Here is a 26041-nt window from a genome sequence, read left to right as displayed (position 1 = left end):
GAACCAACAACCATTATTTTTTTAATACGTTTTTGGTAAATTTTTAATCAAATCTAATAGTTTATAAATTAAGCTCGGAAAAATTAGTTACACTAGATGAATTATATGTGACTGACAAGATTCGAAGACTTCGGAAGTTTATGCATTTATTTTTTTTATTTTTTATAACGTGAGAATATACAATTGTTACTTGCCGAGTGCGTTGATCTGGGTAAATCTCCAGCCAAATTTAATACCTTGCAAACTAGATTTGATAAAATGAATCACACTAGGTGAATTATGCGTAGGAGATGGACCTTGAGGCTTCAGCTTATCGTTCAATACCTAATAATAATTTTAGAGTTAATTACATGATAAAATTACATTTTTATCTTCGTGTTTGAAAATCATGACAATTTTAATAAAATTTTCCTAAAGAACAAATCCTAAATTACATAAAATGACATGTTTATAATGCATGCCCAATGATGCTGTTTATTTATGTCTTGTCGCCCTAAGTATGAAATATGATATTTAATTTTTTTATTTAAAAAATGAAAGAAGACACTATAAACAAATTATTACGTAAAAAAAACACACACAAAAACATAAATTTCAAATTGCCGTAGTTCTATTTCTATTCTCAATTATTTTGAAGCCATAAAACGAAACAAACAGAAATTCGCAAAAATTTTAAATGCCCACGAAAAGAATTTAAAAAAAAAAACACGCGCACATAATTTTCCCAATAAATATATATACTATATATATAATACTAATATTTTTTATTATTATTTTTTTCCTTTCAAAAGAAAAAATATAATATAATATGTATATATAAAAAGTAGTTAATTAAATCTAAGAGAACCGTTGACAGATCCCACCGCCGGCAACACGGCGGCGGCCAAATTACCGGCGGCGGCGGCGCGTTCCAACGACTGAATTTGCCTCTTCAGAAACTTCAAGTAATGCACGGCCTCATCGAGCATCGACGCCGTGTCCAATTTCGTACCGCCGGGGACCATTCTCTGCAGGATCCTAATCCGGTGGCTTATCCGCTCCCGCCGGTGCCGCGCCGCCACGCTCTGCGGATCCTTCGAGATCCTCACATTCTTCCTCGCCGGCGGCTTCACCGTCTCCGGATCGATCTGGATCGGCTGCATCATCGCCATCCGGAAAATCGTCTCTCTCATCGCCTCCATCGAATCTCGCCGCTGCGGCGACAGAATCGCTCCGGCCGCCGGAAAATCGCCGAAATTAGTTTCTGCATTCTGCGCGAATAGATAGAACTTCGATTCCACCGGATAAGGCGCCGCCGGCGGAGCGGTTAGATTTCCGCACCGGAGCTCGAATTCCGACGATTCCGAACTTTCCGGATAGAATTCGTCGGAAAATTGATGGAACTTTTCGACGATCGTCTTCTCCGGTGCGAATTTGTGGCGGATGGAAGAATCGAGGAGATTGAAATCCATGATTTTGGGGAGATGATGGAGAAGAAGTGCGAAGAACGGCGCCGGAGAACGTAGAGGGAAAGGTGAAGAAGGAACTGGAGAGAACTGGAGGAATTAATAATCGTGTTTTGGGGATGTAGCGATTTTGATTTATTATTATTATTAAAAATTTTTAATATAAAGATATTATTTAATAATATAGATTCATGAATGTACAGTATGCTCCAATGCACATGAAACTTGTCAGAAGTAAAAATCAAAGACTGAGACTTCAAGTAATGCCCGGAAGAGCATTCCCTTTTTTCCAATTTGGTGCAATGTATTGTGTGCAATAAATATTAATTTAAATACACTGTTCATCCTATTTTGGTGCAATAGTCCTCATTTATTAATTTTACTTTCAAGACAATAATTCTATTATAATAAATAGCCACACTGGGTGTGTTTGTTTGAGAAATTGAATTTTAAATATATTATTTATCTTATTTTTATTTTATTTTTTTAAAAATATCAAATCAAATATTTATTTTTTATTTTTTTATATACTAAAAATCAATACATTCAAAATGTTACATCAACATTTATTTATATCACATCATACAACTATTCAAATTCAAAATGTTACATCAAGAGTATCATTTCCTATTTGCACGTATATTTTTAAATGGTAGTATTATATTAATTTGTAGTAAAAAAAAATGAAAATGTCTCTATTACTATGGAGTGTTATAAAAGTGATGATATTTGTGTAATATATTATAAGTTGTAAGAGTATTTATTATGTTAGGTAGGCAGTACAGTTACTAAATTAGTTAATGATACCCTTGTTTTGGGACGAACAAAAAAAAATGGTATCTTTCTTATTAGTCGGACGGAGTAGTAACTTAAATACTTCCTCAATCCAAATGGTCATTCGGTATTTTGTAATAAATTAAGAAATAATAATATTTTATTAATTAGTAGAAATGTGTAAGAAGTTTTGATATTTTTATCCTTTAATTTTATGTAAACAATAATTGTATGTGTAAGAATTACTTTTACTAAAAAAAAAAAAATACTTAAGAGTGAGACAGAACTAAAATTGTAAAAATAATATTTTAAATTGAAACGAAAATAGTATAATATTTTATGAAATAAATACTTCCTCCGTCCCATAACGAAGTATCCATTTTTCCATTTTAGTCATTGTACTATCTACCTAACATTACAAATACCTCTACAATTTACAATATATTACACAAATGTCATTACCTTTGTATTTTATATACTAGTAAGATTATTTTAGTCATTTTTATTTTATTCCTAAAATTACGTGAAAAAACAAATGAATATTTAATTATGGGACATAAATAGTATAAAATTTTAATTGGTACGATGCTAATAATACTTTAAACATTGACATATAATGGGTAAAACATAAATAAATAATATAAAATTTATATTAATATAATATAAATGTACAATTTTTTTTATTTTTCTTTTTATGAATAATTTGAAAAAAAGAAAAAAAAGAAAAGCCATTACAATGAGTCGACGACATCTAATAAGTAGTAATCTATGTATAATAGTAATATATTATTTCTAAAAAATTATTAATATATATTAAAAGTGTAGTAATAAAAAGGTGCTTGGTTGGAGGGGAGGAGGCATGTCCGAAAAAGAGTAGCAGTGCAGTGCGAGTGCGGCAATAATAATATAATTGGGAGACCCCAAAATAGTAATAATGAAAATGGGCAACCACTCCAAATCAAATCTAGGGGGGATTATTTATCAGATAATTAATTAATTAATACTTATGGGTTGTGTTATTCAATGCAATAAATAAACAAGATAATATATAAAAACAAACTGAGTCTACTTTATTTAATTAAACAATTACTAGCATTAAATAAATAAATAAGATAACAAACGGAGTGTACCTATCAAACTTTACTATTTAGACTCTGCATTTCCTAAAAAGATATATTCTTTTTTTTTCATAAGATATCTCATTAAATATTATTTTCATACCAAATTCAAATTAATTTTTTTCTAAATTCATCAAAAGAAACACACAATTTATATTTACTATATAATTTCATATATATAATATATATTTTTGAAAAAAAAAACACACCTCTTCAAATTAAAATACAAACAAACAAATCCTAGCTATCCTAAAATTGAGCTATATATATATATGTATATTTGTCATGTCAGACTAGTAATCAGTCGCTTTCACGTGTTCGCTGCATGCAATGCAATCAACACTTCTGCTTCCATTCCTCCCTCCTTTCATTACACTTTGGTGTGTTATTTTATTAAATTTTACAAAAATTTTACCACAAATTTGTATTTTGACGGACACGAGAATTAATAAAAATGAGTAATAATTATTACTTTTTTTATAATAAAAAAATTAAAAAAAAATTAATAATTTTTTTACCTAAAAAAGGAAACAATAATAGTTTTTTATGACAACAAAAAAAAAATATATAGATTTGAACAACGGAGGAAATACTATTTATTATTGTTATTATTATTATTTTGTAAATATTAAATTAAATATTTATTTTTCATATTTTGTAATATACTAAAAATTAATTTTTCATCTTGTAATATACTAAAAATTAATTTTATATTTAAAATTTTATATAAATATTTATTTACAATTATTTAAATTTAAATTTTTTATTATTCAACTTCAAATCCAAATCCAAAATCCTGCCCCAAACAAACACACTCTTTGTGTACTCGCTACAGAGGGAATGAACACATTTTGATAATGGAGGAAATTTTTTGAATAATTTAAATACTCTTTATATCAAAAAAATGTCATTTTTTATTTCTATATGCATCGAAATAAGTATGATGTTTTCTATTTAATAAATGCACTACTACTTAATATAATAAATATTTTTACAATTTATAATTTATTATATAAATATCATTTCTTTTATATTACTTCTTTCGTCCTAAAACTATAGTCTGGATTGTGTTTTGTATGAGATTTAAAGAATTGATATTATATTGGTAGTGGGTAAAAAGTACATGTAAAAGATTTTTTTGCACTTGTGAGTGTATTAATGTAATAAGGAGTGACAATTGTGTAATAATAATAAAAAAGTAATTGTAATTTTATAGTAATATGGTTATTTATGAAAATAAGACTATTGTTTTGAGACGGACAAAAATGGTAAACAAGACTATTATATTAGGATGGACGAAGTATAAAATACTAATATAAATATATCTATATATTTTTTTTATTGATTTGTACTATATATCAATATAATATTGATATTAAGATATCTACATTAAAAAAATAAAGTCATTCTTCAGACTATTAAAATTAACACATTTTGCTCGAGCATGAAGATTTAAAAAATATATATATTCTTATGAAAAAAGTGATAAAACTAAAAATAGATTTTGATGTATTATTTAAAATTTAATTAGTAATTCACATAAAATAAAATAAAATAAAATAAAATAAGAGAGAGAAAAAAAATGTAATAAAAGTAATAACATTGATGGTAAATATATGTTAAATTGATGATAATAGTTAAATGTTACTTTTTTATCATTATTTTTAAAAATTAACAATAAAATAAATTTAGCTGAAGTAAAAAAAATAAAATCAAATTTGACCAAATGAATACATTTTTACGGCAAATTGGACTCAAATAGCATTATTAATATATGTATATATATATTTAATGTATACATAAAAAAAATTATTCAAAACATTACATTAAATAAATATTTATAGTAAATTAAATATCATTTCAATTCAATTTTTTAACAATTCTTACACCTAAAATCCATGCTGCAATATCAAGAAAATGCGTTCTTCATATATATTTGTATTTTTATTCTTTTTTATATATTTTTAAAAGTATAATACTCCCTCCGTCCCAAAATTATAGTTTGTGTTGTATTTGACATGAGAATTAAGAAATATTAATATTATATTGGTAGTGGCTAAAAAATACGGGTAAAAAACTTTTTTATCACAACTGTATAATAATAATGAAAAAGTAAATATAATTTTATAGTGATATGATTATTTATAAAAATAAGACTATTATTTTTGGAACAGATAAAAATGATAAACAAGATTATATTAGGACGGAGGGAGTATTACTTTTAATTTTTTATTTTTTATCTAAATGAATATCTTTAATAAAAAATATTATCTTTTAAATATCAAATAATAATAGAAGAAGTAAACCGAGCATCTATTTTTAATATGAAGTAAATATATTACCTTGTATATAAAATTTTAATAATTTAATCACATCCATAATAAACACATTTAAGGATCCGTCTGTATTCTCAGTCCATCTTATATTTATATTAGCGTATGCATTTCAAAAAAAAATTATATTACTTGTGGGATTTTTAATTTAGGATATCTTAAACTTTTATGTAATTTTTATTATTATTTTAAAAATAATTTATAAAAGTACATCAAATAAATAGTACTAGTAAAAAATGTCAAAAATTTATCATAACCATATAATTATGTCTTCCAATAAAATGTAAAATTAAAATATTTTTAATTGGGTGCATTAATTAATTTCACTGCAACACTCTTTCAATTTTGTTCACAGTCCTTTAGTCAGGGTGTATTTACTATGGAGTAATAAAGTGAAAAATTAATAATTGAAGTACTTGATCCGCTCAATCCTGTCCGTTGATTTGTCCACCTGTCCGAAACAGGGCTTTTGTTAGATTGGCCCATGCATTAAACTGAGTTTCTCATATAGCCCAAATAAGTGCAACGCAGAGCCCAATAAGGGCCCATAATCTAATTCACTGTATTGCCGACGTTAAATCCCAGCCGTTGGATCGTATTATTGATCGGCACGGCGGTGGTAGAATATGGGCCCACAAAAAGTATTCAATACAATGATACAGACAGCTGTCATCCAATCACACACTGACACTGCATAATTTATTTTTTTATTTTTTATTTTGTAATTTCTCAAATTTAATGACCTTTTTTGCAAAAATGAAAAATAAAAAATTGTAAAATTAATCAGCTAAAGTTCATTTTGCATTTGCTCTCTTCTCCGACTCCATGGACTCTCCCAAAGTGGTCCTTCTCTTGTTGCTTTCTCTCCTCCATCTCGCCGTCGCTGTGGCCTCCGCCTCCGCCGCCGAAGCCGACGGATCTGCTGTTTCGATTGGTAAAGGTTTGTTTGATGAATGGGAAACAGGAGCGGCGTTCTATGAGGAGGAGGATGAGGAGCTAGGAGAAGGTTTCGGAGATGAAGAAATAATTGCTGATTTTACCGATTCTCCGCCGAATCGGCGATCGCTCTTCTGGAAGAGAGTTTTCCGCTATTACATTTCGTACGGCGCGCTTGCGGCGAACAGAATCCCCTGTCCGCCGCGCTCCGGCAGGTCGTACTACACGCACAACTGCTACCGAGCTAGAGGTCCTGTCCGCCCCTACTATCGAGGCTGCTCCGCCATCACTCGCTGCCGCCGATGAATGTACGGTTTTATTTTATTGAATTCGCCTTTTAAATTATTTTTCGGTGCTCGTTTTGCGTGTTCTTCGTTATTTGTGAATTTTGTGGCGGGAAAACGTCAGATCTGTCTGGCGATGGGGACGTTAGTGCTTTCATTTGACAATATTTCATTCCATTTTTCATGCGGTGTTGTTTGTCGGTGCTGAATCATTGTTGGTTAATTGAATAATCTGTTTTCCATTCTGTGATGAGTTTTTGAAGGCATGTGGCTAAATTGGGGATAAATTGGGGTTTAGAACATCAGTGTGTATGTAATGCAATGCACGTGAACATGATTAACTTATATCGGATCCATTGTTTATTACTGGATTTGCTTTTTGTGGTGAGATTATAATCTATCATAAGCAAGCTTGATTAAATTATTGATCATAGCCTTTTCTGCTTTAAATATTACCAGTAAGGATTCTTAATTTGTCATTATCATGAGTGAAGAAGAATTTGATCAATCATCAATTCCTCTTCCGATCATTCACTTCACAGCTGTTTTATATTAAAGCAACCACCTATCCTCCACCCACCACATGTATAATAATTATTATTTTATTTTATTTTATTTTCAAATTAGTTAAATTTGGGGTGTGTTCTTTTATGTTTTACTCTTTCATTTTGTAATTTTGCTTTCAATATTCTTTTAAACGAAATAATAATAATAATAATTTAATTTGATATTCTTTTTGTGCCAATTGAAAATATTATTTTTATTATTTTTTATATTGTTTTCTTATATTATAATAAAAATAATTATACATTAATACTAAAATATTATTAATTTGAAAAAATTACAAGTATACTTTTATAATTATATAAAGTACACAGGATAATACTTATATAAGTATATAAAAATTAACTAAGTATCATATTTAATAATTTTATACTCCACTTAACAACTAAAAAATCTAAAATATAAATATTAAACAAATACACATTCTATTAAGTATTTTTCTCTTATTTTAAAAATATTCGATTAAATAATTCATTAAAATTTTAATATTCATGAAGTATATATTTATAAGAAAAAACGTGAATATTTGGAAGCTAAAAGATATTTTTTATTTATAAGTTTAAATTTTAAAACATAAGTAAATGGTATAAATGAATGATATTGTGATTTGTGTGGGCTTAATATCATTAACAGTTTGGGCTTAATTAAAAATGCTAGAAATTGGGCCTAGTCACATTAGGCCCAACTAGCTTTATTACTCAAACAAAGGCAAAGATAGTTACATGTACCATTTTTTTTTATTATTATTATTTTGAATATTGTACTTTCAAAATTATCAAGTTAATCTTAAATTATCTACTAATACTCGGACTATTTTACAAATAGTAAATGATTTTTTATTTAACAAGTGTATATCTCACAATATTAATAAAATATCCAGTTATTTGTATAAAAATATTACTCCAAATACTCATTTTAATACACATTATTTATTAAATGTGGAATATTACTCCCTCCGTCATATATAATATGGGTGAATTACTGTAGACACGTGAATTTAGATAAAGTATAATTAATAAGTAATTAAAAAATGTATTAGTAAAAATAATTATTATTTAGTAAAAATAATTATAGATTAAGATTAAGATAAGTAAATAGTTTAATTAAAATTAAGAAAATTATAAAATTAAAAATTTAAAATGCGATTAAAGTGCATAATTATATTTCCAAAAATAGAAATGACAAGTTACGTGGGACTGGCGAAAATAGAAAATATGAACAAATTAGGTGGGACGGAGGGAATAAAACCTAAGGCTATTTGAGTCTTTACATACTTATATTTATATCTATCAAATATAAAATATTACTCTCTCCGTCCAACATAATTTGTCCATATTTTCTATTTTATATTTTCGTCCGTCCCACATAACTTGCATCTTAAATTTTAAATTTTATAATTTTCTTAATTTTAATTAAACTATTTACTTATCTTCATTTTAATCTATAATTATTTTTACTAAATAATAATTATTATTACTAATAAACTATTTAATTACTTACTAAATATACTTTATCTAAATTCTCGTGTTTACAAGAATATATACCCATATTACATGGGACGGAAGGAGTAGTATTATTTTTAAATGAACAAATACAGTAAATGTACTCATTCGTTGAAAATGTGTAATTTTTGAATATCACTAATTCAAATCTCCCAATTTTTTATTTTTTTTGGTAATGGAACTACTTTGCATTTTCGTCTAATAATATTTTGTTTGCTCCAATCCTTGCCCCAAATAATTCCATTATTGCAATTTAAACCAGACCCACCAAATTCATAGTTACAGACCGAAAAAGAAACAAACAAATAAATGGGCCGACAAAAAACAACAAACCAACCAATTTCTTACTTAAATAATAATAATAATAATAAATATATAAATAGAAAAAAAAGAAAAAGTTTATCCTCCAGTCCACTTTTAATCCATCAGCTATCTTTGCCCTAAATAAGCATGAATTTCCCTTTTTACCCTTGTCCCTCTTCCTCTATGTTTGGGTTAATTTTGGCACACTCCCATAATTATTTGCAGATAGCAATTTTTTATTTTTTATTTTTTAAAAAAAATTTGACAAGATTTCCTTGTATTTTAGAAATTGAAATTAAAATTTAAAAATTATATATATATATATTGTGTGTGTCTGTGTCTAGATTCAATCAATTAAATTGCATGACATGTTGGTTTATTGTAGATTTGATGTGAATTGTGTTCCCTTTGTAATTGGATTTGGGCCCTCATGTCATGTAACTTGTAACCTCATCCATATCCTTAACATATATATATATACACACTTGTGGATATACATACATATGTGTTTTATTTATTTATTTTAGTAATGTAATAATCGTGATTTTCTAATATAATAATTTATTTTTTTTCTTATAAATTATCACATTCAAGCAATTCTTCAAAATAAAAAATAAAATTTTGTTTGACGGTATTTTGGGATGTTTTTTTTTTTTGTGTTTTTTAAGACATTTAATATAATATTATTTGATGACAATTGCATAATATACAAAATAAAGACTTGGTGTGACTTTTTAGGGGAAAAAAAAAACTTAGACAAACAAGTAAAAATGAAAGAATAAAAATCAATCAATGTTTTTTTAAAAAAATTATTCAAATCATTGCTTTTAAGATTTATTTATATCATATTAAAATATATATTTATTTTAACTCAAATATTTATTATATATTATCACAACCCTCATACCTAAATCCAAACATAAAATATCAAACACTCCATAATTAAAATTCTTGGTCACAAATATTCACATATATATTTATATATATGCAAATTAATTAAACTTTTTAAATAAATTTACCAATGATTTCAATATTTTCCAAATCTTTTAGAGAGAGAGAGAGATTGGAACGCGGTCCTCGCGACAATAATAATAATAATTATTATTATTATTATAAGATATATACGGAACGTGCATGCATGTGAATGTCTCCAGTCCACAAACACAACACAACCCTAAATATATATATATATATATGTATAGAATATATATAAATGTATTTTTATCTATTCTAGCTATTATTTTTATTTTTATTTTTATAGAATAAATGTATTTTAATTTAGTCTCATATGTTCATATTTTATTATTTTGTTCATTTATATAAAGTTACTACACAAATAATAATTTTATATTTAATATATAGTCGCTGAAAAGATTCTATAGTAAACATCATGTGAATTAATTAGATATAAGATTATTTCTGTAGCAATTTCGGTTGGAGAATCAAAATAATAAATGGTGTTATGTTATGATTAAAAAAATAATAATTTATCCCTAATTTTATTTTTGTATTACTATATAATATATTATATATACCAATAAAATATTTTCAGCATGAAAAGCAAGTGTTGAAGAGATACATGTACGTATATATGTGCCAGAAACAACTATTTTTTTTTTATTTTTTATTTTAGAAAAAAGAATTTTATCACATATTATTCGACTCTTTGCCAAATATTATTATTTTTCATTTCATTTGTAATTATTTTTAATATTTCAACTTTATTTTTATTTTTTTGCATTGATCGAAATTAAGTAATTATTCATTGACTAAAAATTATACTCCTATATATATATATATATACACTATGTGAACTTATTTAATTAAATTTATTTATTTAATACGAACTTGCAAATCATTGCTTACCGATGAATATATCTAATCGAACCAATGAATAAATGTGTTTAATTCAATATTTAATAAATGTTTGTGTATATACACATACTTTTGAATACTATTCATTAATTGTAACTTTTTTTTTAAAAAAAAAAATAATAATAATAATCATATTCTTATTTATTTTTACTAAACATCACAAATACTTAATTTTTAAATTTTACTATTTTCAATTTCATTTTTTTAAACTTTAAAAATCACCTTCAATTGCATGGACTAGGTTATAGTTAAAATATAAAATTCTTTAATAGGAAATTATGTAACATTTTTTTTTTATTGCCCAATTAAAACTATTTTCAAATATTCATTTTTTAAACTTTATTATTATCATTATTATTATTCAGAATGGATTTATTATTGTTTATTTTTCATCACTTTCTACAATAAATTTACTCAAGTACTATTATTCATTATGGTAATTAAAAATTATTGCTATTATTATATACTACCATATAGTTATATTCCAAGAAACATATCATATGATTTGATTGCCACAGACATATATATATATATATTTATTTATTTATTTTTAACTATTGCCATAACCCTTCACTTGATTAATTTAAAATTTGTTCCAAGTTGTCAATTTGTTGGGTATCATAGAAAGACACCCTTTAAATTAATTAATTAATTAAACAATCTACCACCAACTTGCACTGCACAACCCCCCCCCCCCCCCCACCCCCCCCCCCCTCAAAATTTATTTACTGGATTTATATTATATTCATGATTCAGTAGGTATTTCCCATTTAATACATCAATAATAATCGATTCAATAGATTTAAGTGTTTATAGTTTTATTTTTATTTAAATTAAAGTTGCATTTAATTAATTTTAATTACTTGGTAGACACTTTTTTTTTTTTGTTTAATATTTTAATTTGGTATAATTGTATTGATGTAAGTAAATAGCTCTTAATTTTAAGTATAAGAATTTGTGAAAGTATTCTACATAATAATGTTTTTTTGTTAATTTTGTTGACGTTTATTATTATTATTATTATTATTATTATTATTATTATTATTATTATATTTTTGGGTAATAATTTTAGAAAATTATGTGCCATTAATACACTATTTTTGTAATTGAACAATCGAAAAATGATAAACATATATAATTAATAGTAGTATTAGTGTTTTTATTTAACTTGAATTACTAGTGTCTTAAGTAACTATAAATGGTAGGTTGGCCCTTCTTGCATACAAAAACTCATTACATCTACATCACCATGTCCATATGTTCCCTTCAAAATATTACATTATCAATTAAATAAAATAAACTAATAACTTGGTCATACCCTTTTTCTAAAAAAAATAAATAAATAACTTATTATTATTATTATTATTATTATTATTTTAAATAGCATATGCTAAATTTAGCATGTGAATTGTTTATTATTATTATTATTGCAAGTTGTTGCAAGATTTTTCATGGGACTGCTCTTATCGTAATGAAGATCATATCTTAATTATATATAAAAATATATTATTCTCTCCGTCTATTTTTTAATGTCTTATTTGATATTTACACGTATTTTTAGGCAATTAAAATTTTTGTTATAAAATGACAAATTTGCCTTTAATCTTGTGTATAGAAAATGAAAGAGTATATAAAGTAAAAGTAAAAAAAGTAAATTTTGTATATAAAAAATTAAAAAAAAATAATAATTATTGGACATTCCAAATAGAAAAATAGAAGAGAGTATTATTTAATTAATTAGTAGTATATAATTAGTAATGTACTAAGTTTGAGAAAAGTAACGAGTCCCCAAGTGAAGCTCTATCCCATGTGTGTGGGGCCCATTAAATAAATAAAATATTTAATTTAATTTAATTAATTAAGTTTGCTAAGCAATGTCTTCGATTTGGTTGTAATCTGTGTCACATTTTATTTATTTTTTAAAATAAATAAATTACATACTTTAATTATATTTTAATTATTTATATTAATTAAATTAATTAACTACATTATTTTGTCATACTATAACTATTTTTTACTAATATATTATAAGTTTGTTTAGTTGTAATTTAAAATCAATTAAATAAAATATTAATTTAAATTTGTGTTTAAACAGTAATTAAATATAATATTTTATAAGATAAAATAATATATTTTGAAGTAAAGTGTTGAATTAAAATGGTTAATTAATCATTTGATTCAACCTAGTTGTATTTTAGGCAATAAAATAAACAATTTTATTTTTACAATACTTTTCGGCATTATATTCAAATTTAGAGCCATAATAATAATACTACTTCCTCCATCATGCAAATGTGTTTTCATTTGACCGAATATGAATTTTAATAAAAGTGAATAATAATGGTTACTTTTTTCTTTTATAGTAAAAAAAAAATAAAAAAAATAATAATAATTTTTTACTTAAAAAAAACGAGAATATTTTTGAATGACAACCAAAAAAAGAAAAATGAATATAAATTTGAATGACAGAGTGGAGTAATAATAATAATAATAATAATAATAATAATAATAATAATTGCACTGCATGTTGTTGTTTTAATTTGTTGTGGTCCGATCCTCCACGATTTATGGGCTTTTGTCCCATTTAATCAATTGTTCTATGCAATCTTTGTTATAATTAATTCAATTTTAAATTTAAATATTAATTGACGTCACGAATCCTATTTAAAGGAATGAATCTATTCTATATTTGTATTAATAATGTCCCTAATCAATTAAAATCAAACAATGATTTGTATTTTATTTTATAATTTAAGGTATGGTCATTAAAAACTCAACAATTATATACCAGAGAGATTTAAGGGATTTTTTTACTTTGAGTGATTAGATTGAATCCTATTATTTTATTTACTATTGAGAAAATAGACTCAAGTTTCCATTTTAGAAAAAATATATATATATATATATTTATACAATGTTATGCATTAAAATTTCGTGTTTCTTTTGAATGAATTTGATTAAAAAAAATAAAATAAAATTAGAATTTGATATTAAAATAATTTATAATAAGATTTTTTTGTTAACTTAATTCTCATTAGCCACAATCTAAAGATGATTGATCATTATTACAACCATCTCGATAATATTTTATTTGTCTCACTTGAATGTTTTTTTATTTTTTTGGGTTTAGCAGTAAATTAAAAAGTAATACTCTCTCAGTCCTAAAAGTAAGTATCTATTTGTTTTTTACACGTAGTTTTAGAAATATTAATATTATATTGAGATATAGTATAAATAAAGTAAAAATGACTAAAATAACCTTATTAGTATGTGTGATATAAAGGTAATGACATTTGTGTAATATACTGTAAGTTGTAAATGTATTTATAATGTTAGGTAGATATTACAGTTACTAAAAAAAAGGAAATAGATACTTTGTTATGAGACGGACTAAAATGAAAAAATTAATATTTTGTTATTGGACGAAGGGAGTAATATTTTATTAGTTAGTGAAAATACGTAAGATGTTTTGACAGTTTGCCTTTTAACTTTATGTATAAAAATATTATTATATATATAATAATATGTTCCTAATGTAAATAAAAATTAAAAATATTATCGTATTAATGTATATTTATTTTTAGTAAAATAAAAAAATATATATTTTCAAGTGAGATAAACAAAAATAGCAAAAAATAATAATTTTGCATTTGGCCTTACCAGAAATTTGGCATTTAGACTCCAATTAACTTCGGAATCAATTCCAATGCTATACAATATACATATAATAAACATTAAATTAATTAATATTTTTTGCTTCGAAAATTCTAAGATTATTTAAAATAGTTTCGAATCTTTTCAAACTATATTAAATATATATTTTATAATATTGAACAGTTTTGAACCTATTTTACATAGTCTTGAAAATTCCGAATTTATTGTAATTAATTTCGGAAATTTCGAGATTTTTATTAGTCTCGGAAATACTGAAGCCTTTAGTTAGACTATAAAATTTCGAACATTGTTCCTAAAATTCCCAACATATTTTAATTAATTTAAAAAATTCCGAAACCTTTATTAGTTTTGAAAAATTTTAAACTTATTTTACATAGTCTTGAAAATTTATAATCCTTATTAATCTCAAATTTCGAAACTATTTTAATTTGTTTTGAAACTTTGGAAGGTATCAAATAATTAGTCAATATAAAATGACAGAATAAATTTGTAGACAATATATATAATCGTTTAATATTATTAAAAGATGAATTCGGAAAAACGCAGGCGTGAAGGTTGACCTCAAGTTGCAGTCGTCCCAAAGATGCCCACCCCATCAACTGCACCAAAACGTAACGGTCAACGTCTTCAACATGCACCAATAAATAAATAAAATTAATTAATTAAATAAGTGCACCCATTCACTATACCTCACACTTACTAGACTAGACCTCTCGTAACTGGTCCAATCAAAACTTGCCACGTCAACGTCCTTTCACACCCCAGTTGGGCTCCTTGGAATACAAACACATACAATGCACCAAAAATGACTCAAAGATTATCCAAATTTAATCATCTTTTTCAATACCCAACTAATTTAAATAATTATTTTTTTTTAAATATATATATATATATATATAAATTATTCATTGGTGTGAATCCAATCCAATCCGATTCACTTTCCACTATTTATTATATATTCATAATTTCACTAATTAATCATCCACTCTTACTACAGACGTTGACAAAACGTTATTTCTCTTGCTTTGACTTTCATTTTGGGGGTCAAAGTCTTAGTTTACTACAAGTTAATTGACACATGCTGTAATTAAGATAAAAATCTTTCTCGATCATTATTAATTAATTAAATCAAAATCCAATTAAGGTCAATCTTATTCCAAAGGCCAAAACCCTTGATTAATATCAACTTTTCATTTTCTACATAAATTATTTAATTAAAGGGACTTTAGAGTTATACAAATTGTAATTTACTATTGACTTTCAAAATTAAAAATATCTAAATGAAGCCTTAAATATATTTGATTAACTTAAATATACCATATTGATCAACAATAATACATCTTTAATAAATCTAAATTAATATTGTTTCTTTAAAATTTATATGTAGCTAGTGTGGACGTTCTAGATGATTTCTTAAAAATAATATGGAAACTTAGCATACTCTAGGGATTAATTAAGGAAATATTTCTTTATTTATTTTGACAATTAGGGCTGTCGAATTGAAACCCTAATTACAATTGTAATTTGTAACCATATAGCATTTGAATTCAATTAAAATAATAAAATAAAAAAAATAAAAAATTATTGCCATAATTATTACCCACGTTGCTTTAACTACGCCATACGCTATATTTCAGATTCCCGCGAAATATCCTTCCTTCCCACGTGCTATTTTATTTTTGGGAATTTAATCCCATCCGCACGTTTCACTCGATTTGCAATCAACGGCCAGGATTTCGCCCCCAAATCTTCCCTATATATAGCCACGCAGCCCAATCCCCAAAATCTCTCGTCAGTTGCACCAGACTTCTGCTCTCTGTTTTTCCTTTTTTTCTCTCTTCTTTCTCCGATTTGAGTTCTTCGACGAGATCGCTGTAATTTGGGGGTTTAATTTTACGGCGAATTGGATTTACAATGGATATGTGTTGGATTCGCGGTGAGAAATTAGGGCATGGAAGTTTTGCGACGGTGAATTTAGCGATTCGGACTGGCCGGAGTTGCTCTCCCCTTCCGCCATTAATGGCGGTGAAGTCGTGCGCAGCGTCGCAGTCGTGTTCGCTGATGAATGAGAAGGTAATTTTGGAGGATCTGAATGGTTGTCCTGAGATTATTAGGTGTTTTGGTGATAGCTTTTCGTTTGAGGGCGGGGAGAAGCTTTATAACGTGTTGTTGGAGCACGCTTCCGGCGGATCTATGGCGGATAGGCTTAAGAACTCCGGCGATCGGAGCTTGCCGGAATCGGAAGTCCGGCGATACACCAAGGCGTTGCTGAAAGGGCTTGATTACATCCACAAATTCGGATTCGTTCACTGCGATTTGAAGCTCCAGAACATTCTATTGGGGTCCAATGGCGGCGTGAAGATAGCCGATTTCGGCTTGGCTAAGCGCGCTGGGAGATGCGCCGCCGGCTCGGGGGGCGAGCTGAGGGGAACGCCGCTGTACATGTCGCCGGAGGTGGTTTGCGGCGGCGAGATTGGTTCTCCGGCGGATATATGGGCTTTGGGATGCGTGGTGGCGGAGTTAGTTAGTGGATCTCCGGCGTGGAGTTGCTCCGACGTGGCGGCGCTGCTGCTAAGAATCGGCGCCGGCGAGGAGATTCCGGCGATCCCCGCAGTCCTATCATCGGACGGCCGAGATTTTCTCGAAAAATGCTTTGTGAAGGATCCGCGGACGAGATGGACGGCTGAGATGCTTCTACGTCACCCATTCGTCTGCGGCGAGGGATCTGACGGCCGAGATATTGACACGTCGGATTGTTGCGCGGAATCAGAAACGTCCGCGTCTTCCCCACGGGGTCCTTTCGACTTCCCCGAGTGGTCATGTTCAATTGCATCTTTACCCTTACCGGAAATTTCCGTACCGTTCTCCGACGAGTCCGTCGTTGTAGAGGCGGCGGAGCGTCTGCAGCGATTGATCACAATCGAGGATCCTGATTGGTCCGTCACCGAAGGATGGGTCACCGTCAGGTGAAGCTAACAAGCGATGCAGTGACAGTCAATTTTGATCAGGAAGGCAGGCAGGCAGGCAGGCACAGATTAACATTTTTTTTTTATTTATTTAAAAAATATATATTTTTTTTCTACTTTATTAATTTTTGTAGCTTTATTAAGGCAGCAGTGAAGATAGGGTTTTCTTTTCTTATCTTTTTTACTGTCGAAAATTAAAGATTTGAGAGATGAGATTAGATTCATACATAAATACACAGAGCCGCAACGCCACTGTACAGAGATAATATTCTATTCTTTAAAGAAGCAATTTTTATTACTACAAGACTTGTCTGATTTCTTTAATTCAGTTTGTCAGACCCTTTTTTTTGTTACTTGAATTATGGTTGGAAGTGTTAGGCAACAGAGCAGATATTTTTGCCAGTTGGGTTTTCTTTAATTTTAATTTTTTGGGGTTTGAGATTGAATTGCAAGTTGGTTGTATAGCAGACAGGAATAAATGTAGTTGAAATTCATACATACATACATTAAATCAAGAAAATGTATATGAGGGTGTTATTTGTTGTTCAAATTTATGTGGTCAGAAATGAATAAAGGTGTTTTGCTGAGGCAGAGGCAGAGGCAGTGGTGTGCTGCTTTGCTTAGATCAGATTCCATCAAGAAATGGACTTTAATTTTCAGCACTCACTCAACACTGGATAAGTATTGAATTGAATTTGGATGTATTCTTGCAAACTAAGGATTTGTAAACCTTAATGGGTAAGATTTTGTAGCAAAAAAAGCATATGTTATTGTTTTGGTGAGAATAGATCATGGAGATGGAGGGAATGTTTGATTTGATTGTTCTTGTTCAAGATGTTCATCAACCCATTTGATTTCAATTCACTTTATAATAGCCCACTTAACACATGATACTATTGCACACTTTGATTGTCTTTTAACACATAGTTTGAATCCTCATAATATATATATATATGTTTATTGTTAACATATTTTTGTGATAAGATCAACTCTAATATGAGTTAATGTCACTAGACTATTATTGTGTACGTCTCACTTTTAATTTTAGTCCGTCTGTTTAAGTTTATTTCATTACTAATTTTGGCAAAGTCAACAAATCAACATTTAGTTATTACCCTTATTAAACACTTATTTACAATAAATACCACTAAAAGTTATTACATTTTCTTTCTTTATTTACTTACTTTCTAACTAGATTTCCAAAAATAACCACGACCATCTATTTTTTTAAAAAAATTTTCATTTCTCTTAATCCCCGTATCGGAGCCAAATGGACTAATTTTAATGAACAGAGGGAGTATGTCTTATATTTTATATCTTGTACGTGTTGTTTATTTTTGAATGTTTGTTAATATTTTTAATATCTTGACGACCCTTTCTTGTTCAATTTTATTGGTGTTGGTGAAAGAGGAAGAAGTGAGATAGGAGAGATTGGGAACACATACATCACCCTTTCTTATATTAAATTACATCTCATCAAGAGTAAATGAGAAATTTAGATTTGATTGGGCCTAAACTTATTTTTGGGCTTATTTTGGCTGGATTATATTAGAGGCAAGATTTAACTTTTGGGTTGTGGGCTGTGAGCCAAGTCCAATTGCTTAACAATCCAATTTTGACTTGGATAATTTTTATTTTTTATTTTTTCAATAAAAATCTCTCTTTTGAAAAGCTTCTAAAAAATTCTCTACTTCTTGAAAATGTCTATAATTTAATTGGGTTAGTGGAATCCGTTATTAATTCGTTCTATCATGGGAGACAATGGATGATGGGCCAAATTCGTTTTGAGAAAATTCGAATTTCAGTGTTATTTATAAAATCTCAGATTTTCCTCATTAGTTTCTAACAAATTTTATGTAAGATCGGCTTTATACTTTGTTTATAAAATAAACTTACAGGTTCATTATAATAGTAACAAATAATTAAGTGATTCTTCCAAAATAGGAAAGAGATTATATATCTTAAGCAACCAATTGTATAGGGCCAATTGTAATTGGATTGGAGTAATCAATGAATAAATCAATCTGAATCGCATTCTACTAATAATCTAACCCCAACAGAGAAAGAGAAAGGTATAGAGATCTGAGGCAAGAATCATCATCATCCTCTTTCTCTCTATACCTTTCTATCAAATCAAATAATTATTTTTAAATTTCTTCAGCAAAAATATCCAAAATGCAGGCATGCAATTTCACACCTTAATCTCAATCCTAAACATATACATACAAATATATATATATATATACATTCGATATCGTCGTGTTGTTTTATAGGGTTCCGATTGTCATCGTCGCCGTCCGCCGGCAAAGCTATCGATCTTGATCGTAGCCGCAGCTTTCTTCCTACCGCAAGCTACATCTCTAAAGGTACAATTTTTTTTCGAAAACCTCGAATTTTCTCGATGGACTATGACTCGTTGTCGTCGTTCGGGGAATTGAACAGATCGGGGAGACGTGCTCGGCGCAAAACCTGTGCGATAAAGGGCTGACGTGCGATGCCTGCCCGGCAAACAACAACACCCGGCCTCGTTGTGTTCGAACAAAACCCATAATCCCGACGACTAAGGTCACCGTTATAGGTTACAAATACTTTTTTTTTTGGATTTTTTTGTGCGCAATTAGGCGAAGAATTGATGCATGTGAACAGATCAAAGGGCTTCCCTTCAACAAATACTCGTGGCTTACGACGCACAACTCGTTCGCGATGCGACGGGAGACATCGGGCACCGGCTCCGTTCTTCTCACGTCGACGAATCAAGATGACTCGATTACAGATCAGCTAAACGTAAGCTCTCGAACGCCTTTGTGTGTGATTATTTATCGAGATTATTGCGAAATCTTACCCAGTAGTTATTGTTCGTATGCTCGCTCGCTCGATCAACGGTAGAATGGCGTTCGAGGGTTGATGCTAGACATGTACGACTTCTTCGACCACGACATTTGGCTGTGCCATTCGTTCCACGGAGCTTGTTTGAATGTCACTTCATTCGTAAGCTTCGTTTTGCTCGATTCAATTCGATTTGATTCACCCATTGCTCGTCGTAGATTTTGTTTGAACCATTCCGTTGTCGACTAGGAACCCGCCGTAACGGCATTGGGAGAAATCAAAGCGTTTCTCGACCGGAATCCGACGGAGATCGTGACGATCTTCATCGAGGACTACATCAAGTCCCCAAAAGGGTTGACGAGAGTGCTGAACGTGTCGGGGCTGAATCAATACCGACTCCCGTTGTCCGAAACGCCAAAAGACGGCGAAGACTGGCCTACCGTCGACGACATGGTTAAGAAGAATCACCGTCTCATCGTCTTCACGTCAGTTAAGTCGAAGGAGGCCTCGGAAAAGGTCGCGTACGAATGGAACTATGTGGTCGAGAATCAGTGTACGTCGTCAAACCACTCTACGATACTCCGAATTGGTCCATCGACGCTCTTGTCATACCGTTGTTCTTCCAATCTGCAGACGGGAACGACGGGATGAAGATCAATTCGTGTCCGCGACGATTGAAATCGAACAAAATGGACGACCGGTCGAGATCGCTCGTACTCATGAACTACTTTCGATCGAACGCGGACGCGTCGCAGGCTTGCGTCGATAACTCCGTGAACCTGATGAACATGACCGAGACGTGCTTCGCAGCGTCGGGAAATCGCTGGCCGAATTTCGTTGCCGTCGATTTCTACAAGGTAATGTACGTACCTTAATGATAAACGTTTTCCCTATGAGTCGATTGAAAACGTAAACGTTTGCAGAGGAGCGACGGGGGAGGAGCGGCGGCAGCCGTTGATAAAGCCAACGGACGAACGATCTGCGGCTGCGACAGCATCGACTATTGCAGAGTAAGCTTATAAAACGAAAGTATTAACCGATTGTCGCGAAAAAAATGCTTTCTAATAGAAATGTATTTCGCAAACCAGGCGGGTGCGGGATTCGGTGTTTGCGACGTGCCTGTGTTCGCGCCTCCACCGCCAGCTCAGCTTCCGGTGTTATCATCGCCGGCGCCGGCGCCTGTGGCTTCTCCGGTGGCTGTAGAATCGCTTCATGCCATGAACATCGGTTCTCCGATAAGCACGGCTCGTCGCTCTATCTTGCTTGCGTTGATTTTCTTACCTATGTTTCTCTTTTTATAATCGATGCGCCTCGTTGTATTGTATTCCTCCCGACACTGTTTTTTCCTTACATTCAACACGTCGACGACAAGTCAGCGATTCTTGAAACAAGGTGATTGAGAAATTAGCCTTGGCGTGCGATGTTTGCGTATGTAAATATAGACACAGACAGTAAAATTTTAATATACTATGGCAGAATTCGTCGTCACAGCGCACAAACAGATCGATGTTTTTTAAGAAATTACTCACATTCATCTGTGGTAAAAACATCGAGCTTTTCTGATGGAGGTAAATTAGTCTCTTTTGGGATTAATGGCCGGGTTCCGAATGGGGTGAAAGGTGTCGATTTACCTACAGGGACAAGAAAAAACACCTCAGTATAAATACACATTGAGTCGTATCCGAGACAGGTAAATCTGAGATCCTACCTGTCGACTGAGAGTGGCTATGGTCGGGTGGTTGGTGGGGAAGCAACTTCTCCTACAAGTATATATATCGATTTTCATCAAGAAACATTACATAACAGCTATGGAAATATTAAAACCACGACGAGCTTACCTCAGGGGGCACGCAGAATGGGAAGGGCCCGGGATGATCCTGCAGAGATGATTCTAAGTTCAATGTGGATTTAATTCCCATCATAGTTGAGAAATTAGGCACCGGCGTCTGCTTTACGCGGTCATCTTGCAAGCTGAGTATGGCATCTTCTGAAATTGTTCGATCCGTTGCAATGGCTTTGGTCATGTTCAAATTGAAAGCTTTTTCACCATCTGAAATGTCCATTGCCATCTGACAGATTTGGGTTGGCTGCATTATCCCCGGGAGGCAGATGGGATAAAGGCTCAATCCATTTCTCATAGTCAACATCTACAGAAAACCGGATCCAGATGAAGTTCGAAGAATCATTCAGATTCGAATATATATGCTATGTAACATATAAGAAATTCTGGAATTCAATCCCCTCGAGCAATTTGGAAAAGCGTATGAGAGTTTGCACGAAGAATTCAATTTCCGTGATTATTTCCAATATAAACTCATCATTGAAGTTGTGAATCAAAATCATAGCATTAAATGTTTGATATAATAATGAACACTAAACTGATGTTTCTAGTATGATCTTCATCGCTCTATTCATTGAACAAACAGAAATATATGGTGTATATTGTTGTGGATGGATTGTTAATGGTGGATTTGATTTCTCAGGAATTGGATGCTCATTTTTCGAATCGTTTTTTCTTCGAGTTCAGAATAATCTTCCATGAAATTATCAGTCGAATTACAGTTATACGAAAGCAAGATGTGAAGAATTTCAAAAGGTAAGCACTGATGAAAACTTACCTGCACTTGAAGTTGCAGCTGTTTGAGGTACTCAATGGCTTCGTCAAGCATCGAAGCCTTGTCAGTCTGCCAAGAACATAGAAAAGTTTCTTATGCCACCATAACAGAAGCAGACAGTAAGCAAGCACGGATTTAGGTTTCACCTTGTTTGAATTGGGGATTAGATTCTGCAGCGCCTTCATTTTCTCATTGATCCTGCTCCTCCTCCTCTGTAAATTAAATTAATTATTAACGATTTCGCGTTTACAGAGAAGAATTAAATCCTGAGGATAAACAGAGAACAACCTTCTCAGACAGATTATGCACTTCAGCTGCTCTACTCCTCTTAGATGAACTCCGCTGCATTGCTGGCTTAGGGATTGTCTCCTCCACAACCGCTTCAACAACTTCCTAAGCATAATCATCAACGAAAAAAATAATAAACAAAAAAAAAATTGATACACAGGTTGCAATTTGTAATCACTCTTCGTAGATGAATTCGAAATGCTCAACAAGTGCTTGCTGAAATGCCATAAGGACGATAAACAAGGTGAAGCAGTACTGTAGCAATACCTCACTTTCATAGTCATACTCATCCAGCTCATTCTCTAAATTCCTAAACGAAGACGACGAGACGACCGCAGCTTCTCTCGCAACGAGACTACAATCATACGAGGACGGTTTAAACCTGGACGACGGCTCCGGCGCGGAGATCCGGTCCGGAACCGGTACAGGAACCGTCACAGATTCTCGAATCTCCGGCGTAGAGGACTGCGTCTCCGGCGGGGTGAAAAATGTAGAAGACGACGAGGAAGAGCGGAGGAGTATTTGCTGGAGGAACAGAGAAATCTCGTCTGGCTCTCGTTGAGGCGAAGAAGACGACGAAGAACAGAATCGGTTGGCCGCGTTGTGCATATTCGCCATTGATGAAATGCAGCATCAGCAGATCGAATTCAGTTGAGTTCTGGCCTGAAATTCCTCTGCATTGCTTCCTCTTCGTCGCCGGACGGACGGACGGAACTGACTGACTGCAAATTTGGGACTGGCGGTGCTTTTTGAGCAGGCGGTGGAGCGTTTGTCGTTTGTAGCGAAGGGCATATAATAGGTAGGGGGTCCCTGGATCTGGACTCCCGGACAATCGGCGCCGTTGAATGTCAGGGCCCATGAAATGAATGGTCGGATATTTAAACCGTCGCTTATGGAGTAATTCATTTCTTTAGTATATCTATTTGTTATTTTGATATCAAAATAATATATATTTTTTTTAATTACAATTTTATTATTTATATTTTAATATATATATATTAATTAATTTATCGTTTTTTCTCGAATTATAGTATATCTATAAAATTATAATAACAATAATAAAAATTATCAAATTAAAAATTAGTCTAGCATAAAGTATTAGAAATGCTGTACGTATTATGGTCCAGGTTAGAGTGAGTCCAGTGAGGCGTGCAACACTTTTTACACTTTAAATTGTACACACAAATTCCAATTACATTAATTAATTCATACTGATATTTCATTATAATATTCACCACCAAGCCTAGGCGTGTTTTTTCATTTTTTTTTTCTAAAAAGATATTTGTTGATACTCCCTCTTCTGTCTATTTTTTTTAACGTCCTATTTAATATTTATACGTATTTTTAGGTAATTAAAATTTTTGTTATAAGATGATAAATATGTCTTTAATTTTGTGTTTAGAAAATAAAAGAGTAAATAAAGTAAAGGTAAAAGAGTAAATTTTATGTATAAAAATAAAAATATAACAATAATTGTTAAACATTCCAAATAAAAAAATAGAAAATTAGTTTGTGGACAGAGAGAGTAATATATATATATATATATTTGCATAAAAGATGAATTATAATTAGTGAAATATTTTGAGAGAAAAAAGTTACAAAAATAAATAAGTCACCCTATGGGTACGTCTTTTACTCAAATTTTTCAAATTTTACTATTTGAACTATTTATTTTTCGAAAAAAATATTTTTTTTCATAAAATATCTAATCAAATATTATTTTAATATCAAATTCAAACCAAAATTTTACTAAACTTATCAAAAGGAACAAACTCTATAATTTCAAATCATTATACTCCCTTCGTCCCACATATCATGTCCACGTTGCCGTTTCTGTTCGTCCCATATATCATGTCACTTTCCTTTTTTGGAAAATGATTACACACTTTAATCTCATTTAAAACTTTTTAATTTTATTTTTTTAAAAATTTTAATTAAACTAATTAGTTATCTTAATCTTAATTTATAATTATTTATATTATCGAATAATTATTTTCACTAATATATTCTTAATTATCTATCAATTATACCCATCCTAAAATACCGTGTCTACAGTGTAGCAGACACGGTACGTGAGACGGAGGGAGTAGTTCACTGTAATACACACGCCGCATTGAAGTCTGGGTTGGAAAACAGATTTATGAACCACTCTACGAATATCTTCTCCTTCTGCATAATTTAATTTTGATATTTTTTTTATTTGATTTTATGTATAAAATAATTTTATATGTAATGATAAGTTTGTAATTTAAATAAAAATTAAAATAGTATAATATTAGTGTATGATAATTTTTACTAAGAAAAGAAAAAAAAAACTTACCTTCAAGTGAAACACATAAAAATGATAAAATAATACTTTGAATTAGAATTTAGAAAGTATAATTTGATATTTCACAATATACTACTCACTTCGTTCTATACAATAGTCTTGTTTACTATTTTTGTTCGTCCCAAAATAATAGGCTTATTTCAATAAATAACTATATCACTATAAAACTACAATTACTTTTTCATTATTATTACACGATTGTCATTAT

The 26041-nt window shown here is 30.1% G+C and overlaps 3 protein-coding genes and 1 pseudogene across 4 annotated transcripts; 2 read left to right on the top strand and 2 right to left on the bottom strand.

Moving 5' to 3' along the window:
* Positions 1–715: 715 nt before the first annotated feature.
* Positions 716–1451, bottom strand: LOC127258061 (transcription factor HEC1-like; annotated as a pseudogene).
* Positions 1452–6433: 4982 nt separating this feature from the next.
* On the top strand, positions 6434–7257 carry LOC127258232 (protein RALF-like 34). The gene has a single exon (XM_051285008.1). It carries the CDS (start codon positions 6496–6498, stop codon positions 6910–6912), a length of 417 nt encoding a protein of 138 aa, XP_051140965.1. The 5' UTR covers positions 6434–6495; the 3' UTR covers positions 6913–7257.
* A 9167-nt stretch (positions 7258–16424) lies between these two features.
* On the top strand, positions 16425–21919 carry LOC127258060 (PI-PLC X domain-containing protein At5g67130-like). The gene is made up of 10 exons (XM_051284700.1): positions 16425–17775; positions 18351–18381; positions 20049–20141; positions 20218–20340; positions 20422–20559; positions 20662–20763; positions 20851–21154; positions 21235–21458; positions 21525–21611; positions 21690–21919. Exons 1-10 carry the CDS (start codon positions 16724–16726, stop codon positions 21900–21902), a joined length of 2367 nt encoding a protein of 788 aa, XP_051140657.1. The 5' UTR covers positions 16425–16723; the 3' UTR covers positions 21903–21919.
* On the bottom strand, positions 21832–24386 carry LOC127258468 (transcription factor SPATULA). 2 transcript variants are annotated; one of them, XM_051285317.1, is made up of 8 exons: positions 23772–24386; positions 23505–23609; positions 23363–23428; positions 23220–23285; positions 22440–22748; positions 22310–22361; positions 22131–22232; positions 21832–21947 (listed from the first exon to the last, which is right to left on the bottom strand). In XM_051285317.1, coding segments are annotated over exons 1-8 (1053 nt in total). In that variant the 5' UTR covers positions 24123–24386; the 3' UTR covers positions 21832–21945. The 2 variants fall into 2 exon arrangements, with proteins under 2 accessions (XP_051141274.1, XP_051141273.1); XM_051285316.1 differs by lacking the exon at positions 21832–21947 and having other exon boundaries at positions 21969–22232.
* Between the last annotated feature and the right edge of the window lie 1655 nt (positions 24387–26041).

This window comes from Andrographis paniculata, unplaced genomic scaffold, assembly GCF_009805555.1.
Source record: "Andrographis paniculata isolate CXL003 unplaced genomic scaffold, ASM980555v1 Contig59END, whole genome shotgun sequence".
NCBI classification, from domain to species: Eukaryota; Viridiplantae; Streptophyta; class Magnoliopsida; order Lamiales; family Acanthaceae; genus Andrographis; species Andrographis paniculata.
Note: the sequence above shows the minus strand (reverse complement) of the source record. Positions and strands in the feature narration are given on the sequence as shown.

What these genes read in the sequence shown, in the direction of transcription:
- LOC127258232 (XM_051285008.1), top strand. Translation starts at nt 6,496, where the DNA reads ATGGACTCTCCCAAAGTGGTCCTTCTCTTGTTGCTTTCTCTCCTCCAT.
- LOC127258060 (XM_051284700.1), top strand. Translation starts at nt 16,724, where the DNA reads ATGGATATGTGTTGGATTCGCGGTGAGAAATTAGGGCATGGAAGTTTT. An exon ending in AGGCAGAGGCAGAGGCAGTG is followed by an intron (nt 18,382 to 20,048) that starts GTGTGCTGCTTT and finishes GTTGTTTTATAG; the next exon opens with GGTTCCGATTGTCATCGTCG. An exon ending in CGATTACAGATCAGCTAAAC is followed by an intron (nt 20,560 to 20,661) that starts GTAAGCTCTCGA and finishes GATCAACGGTAG; the next exon opens with AATGGCGTTCGAGGGTTGAT.
- LOC127258468 (XM_051285316.1), bottom strand. Translation starts at nt 24,122, where the DNA reads ATGGCGAATATGCACAACGCGGCCAACCGATTCTGTTCTTCGTCGTCT. An exon ending in TAATCCCCAATTCAAACAAG is followed by an intron (nt 23,286 to 23,362) that starts GTGAAACCTAAA and finishes TGTTCTTGGCAG; the next exon opens with ACTGACAAGGCTTCGATGCT. An exon ending in TAGCCACTCTCAGTCGACAG is followed by an intron (nt 22,233 to 22,309) that starts GTAGGATCTCAG and finishes TTGTCCCTGTAG; the next exon opens with GTAAATCGACACCTTTCACC.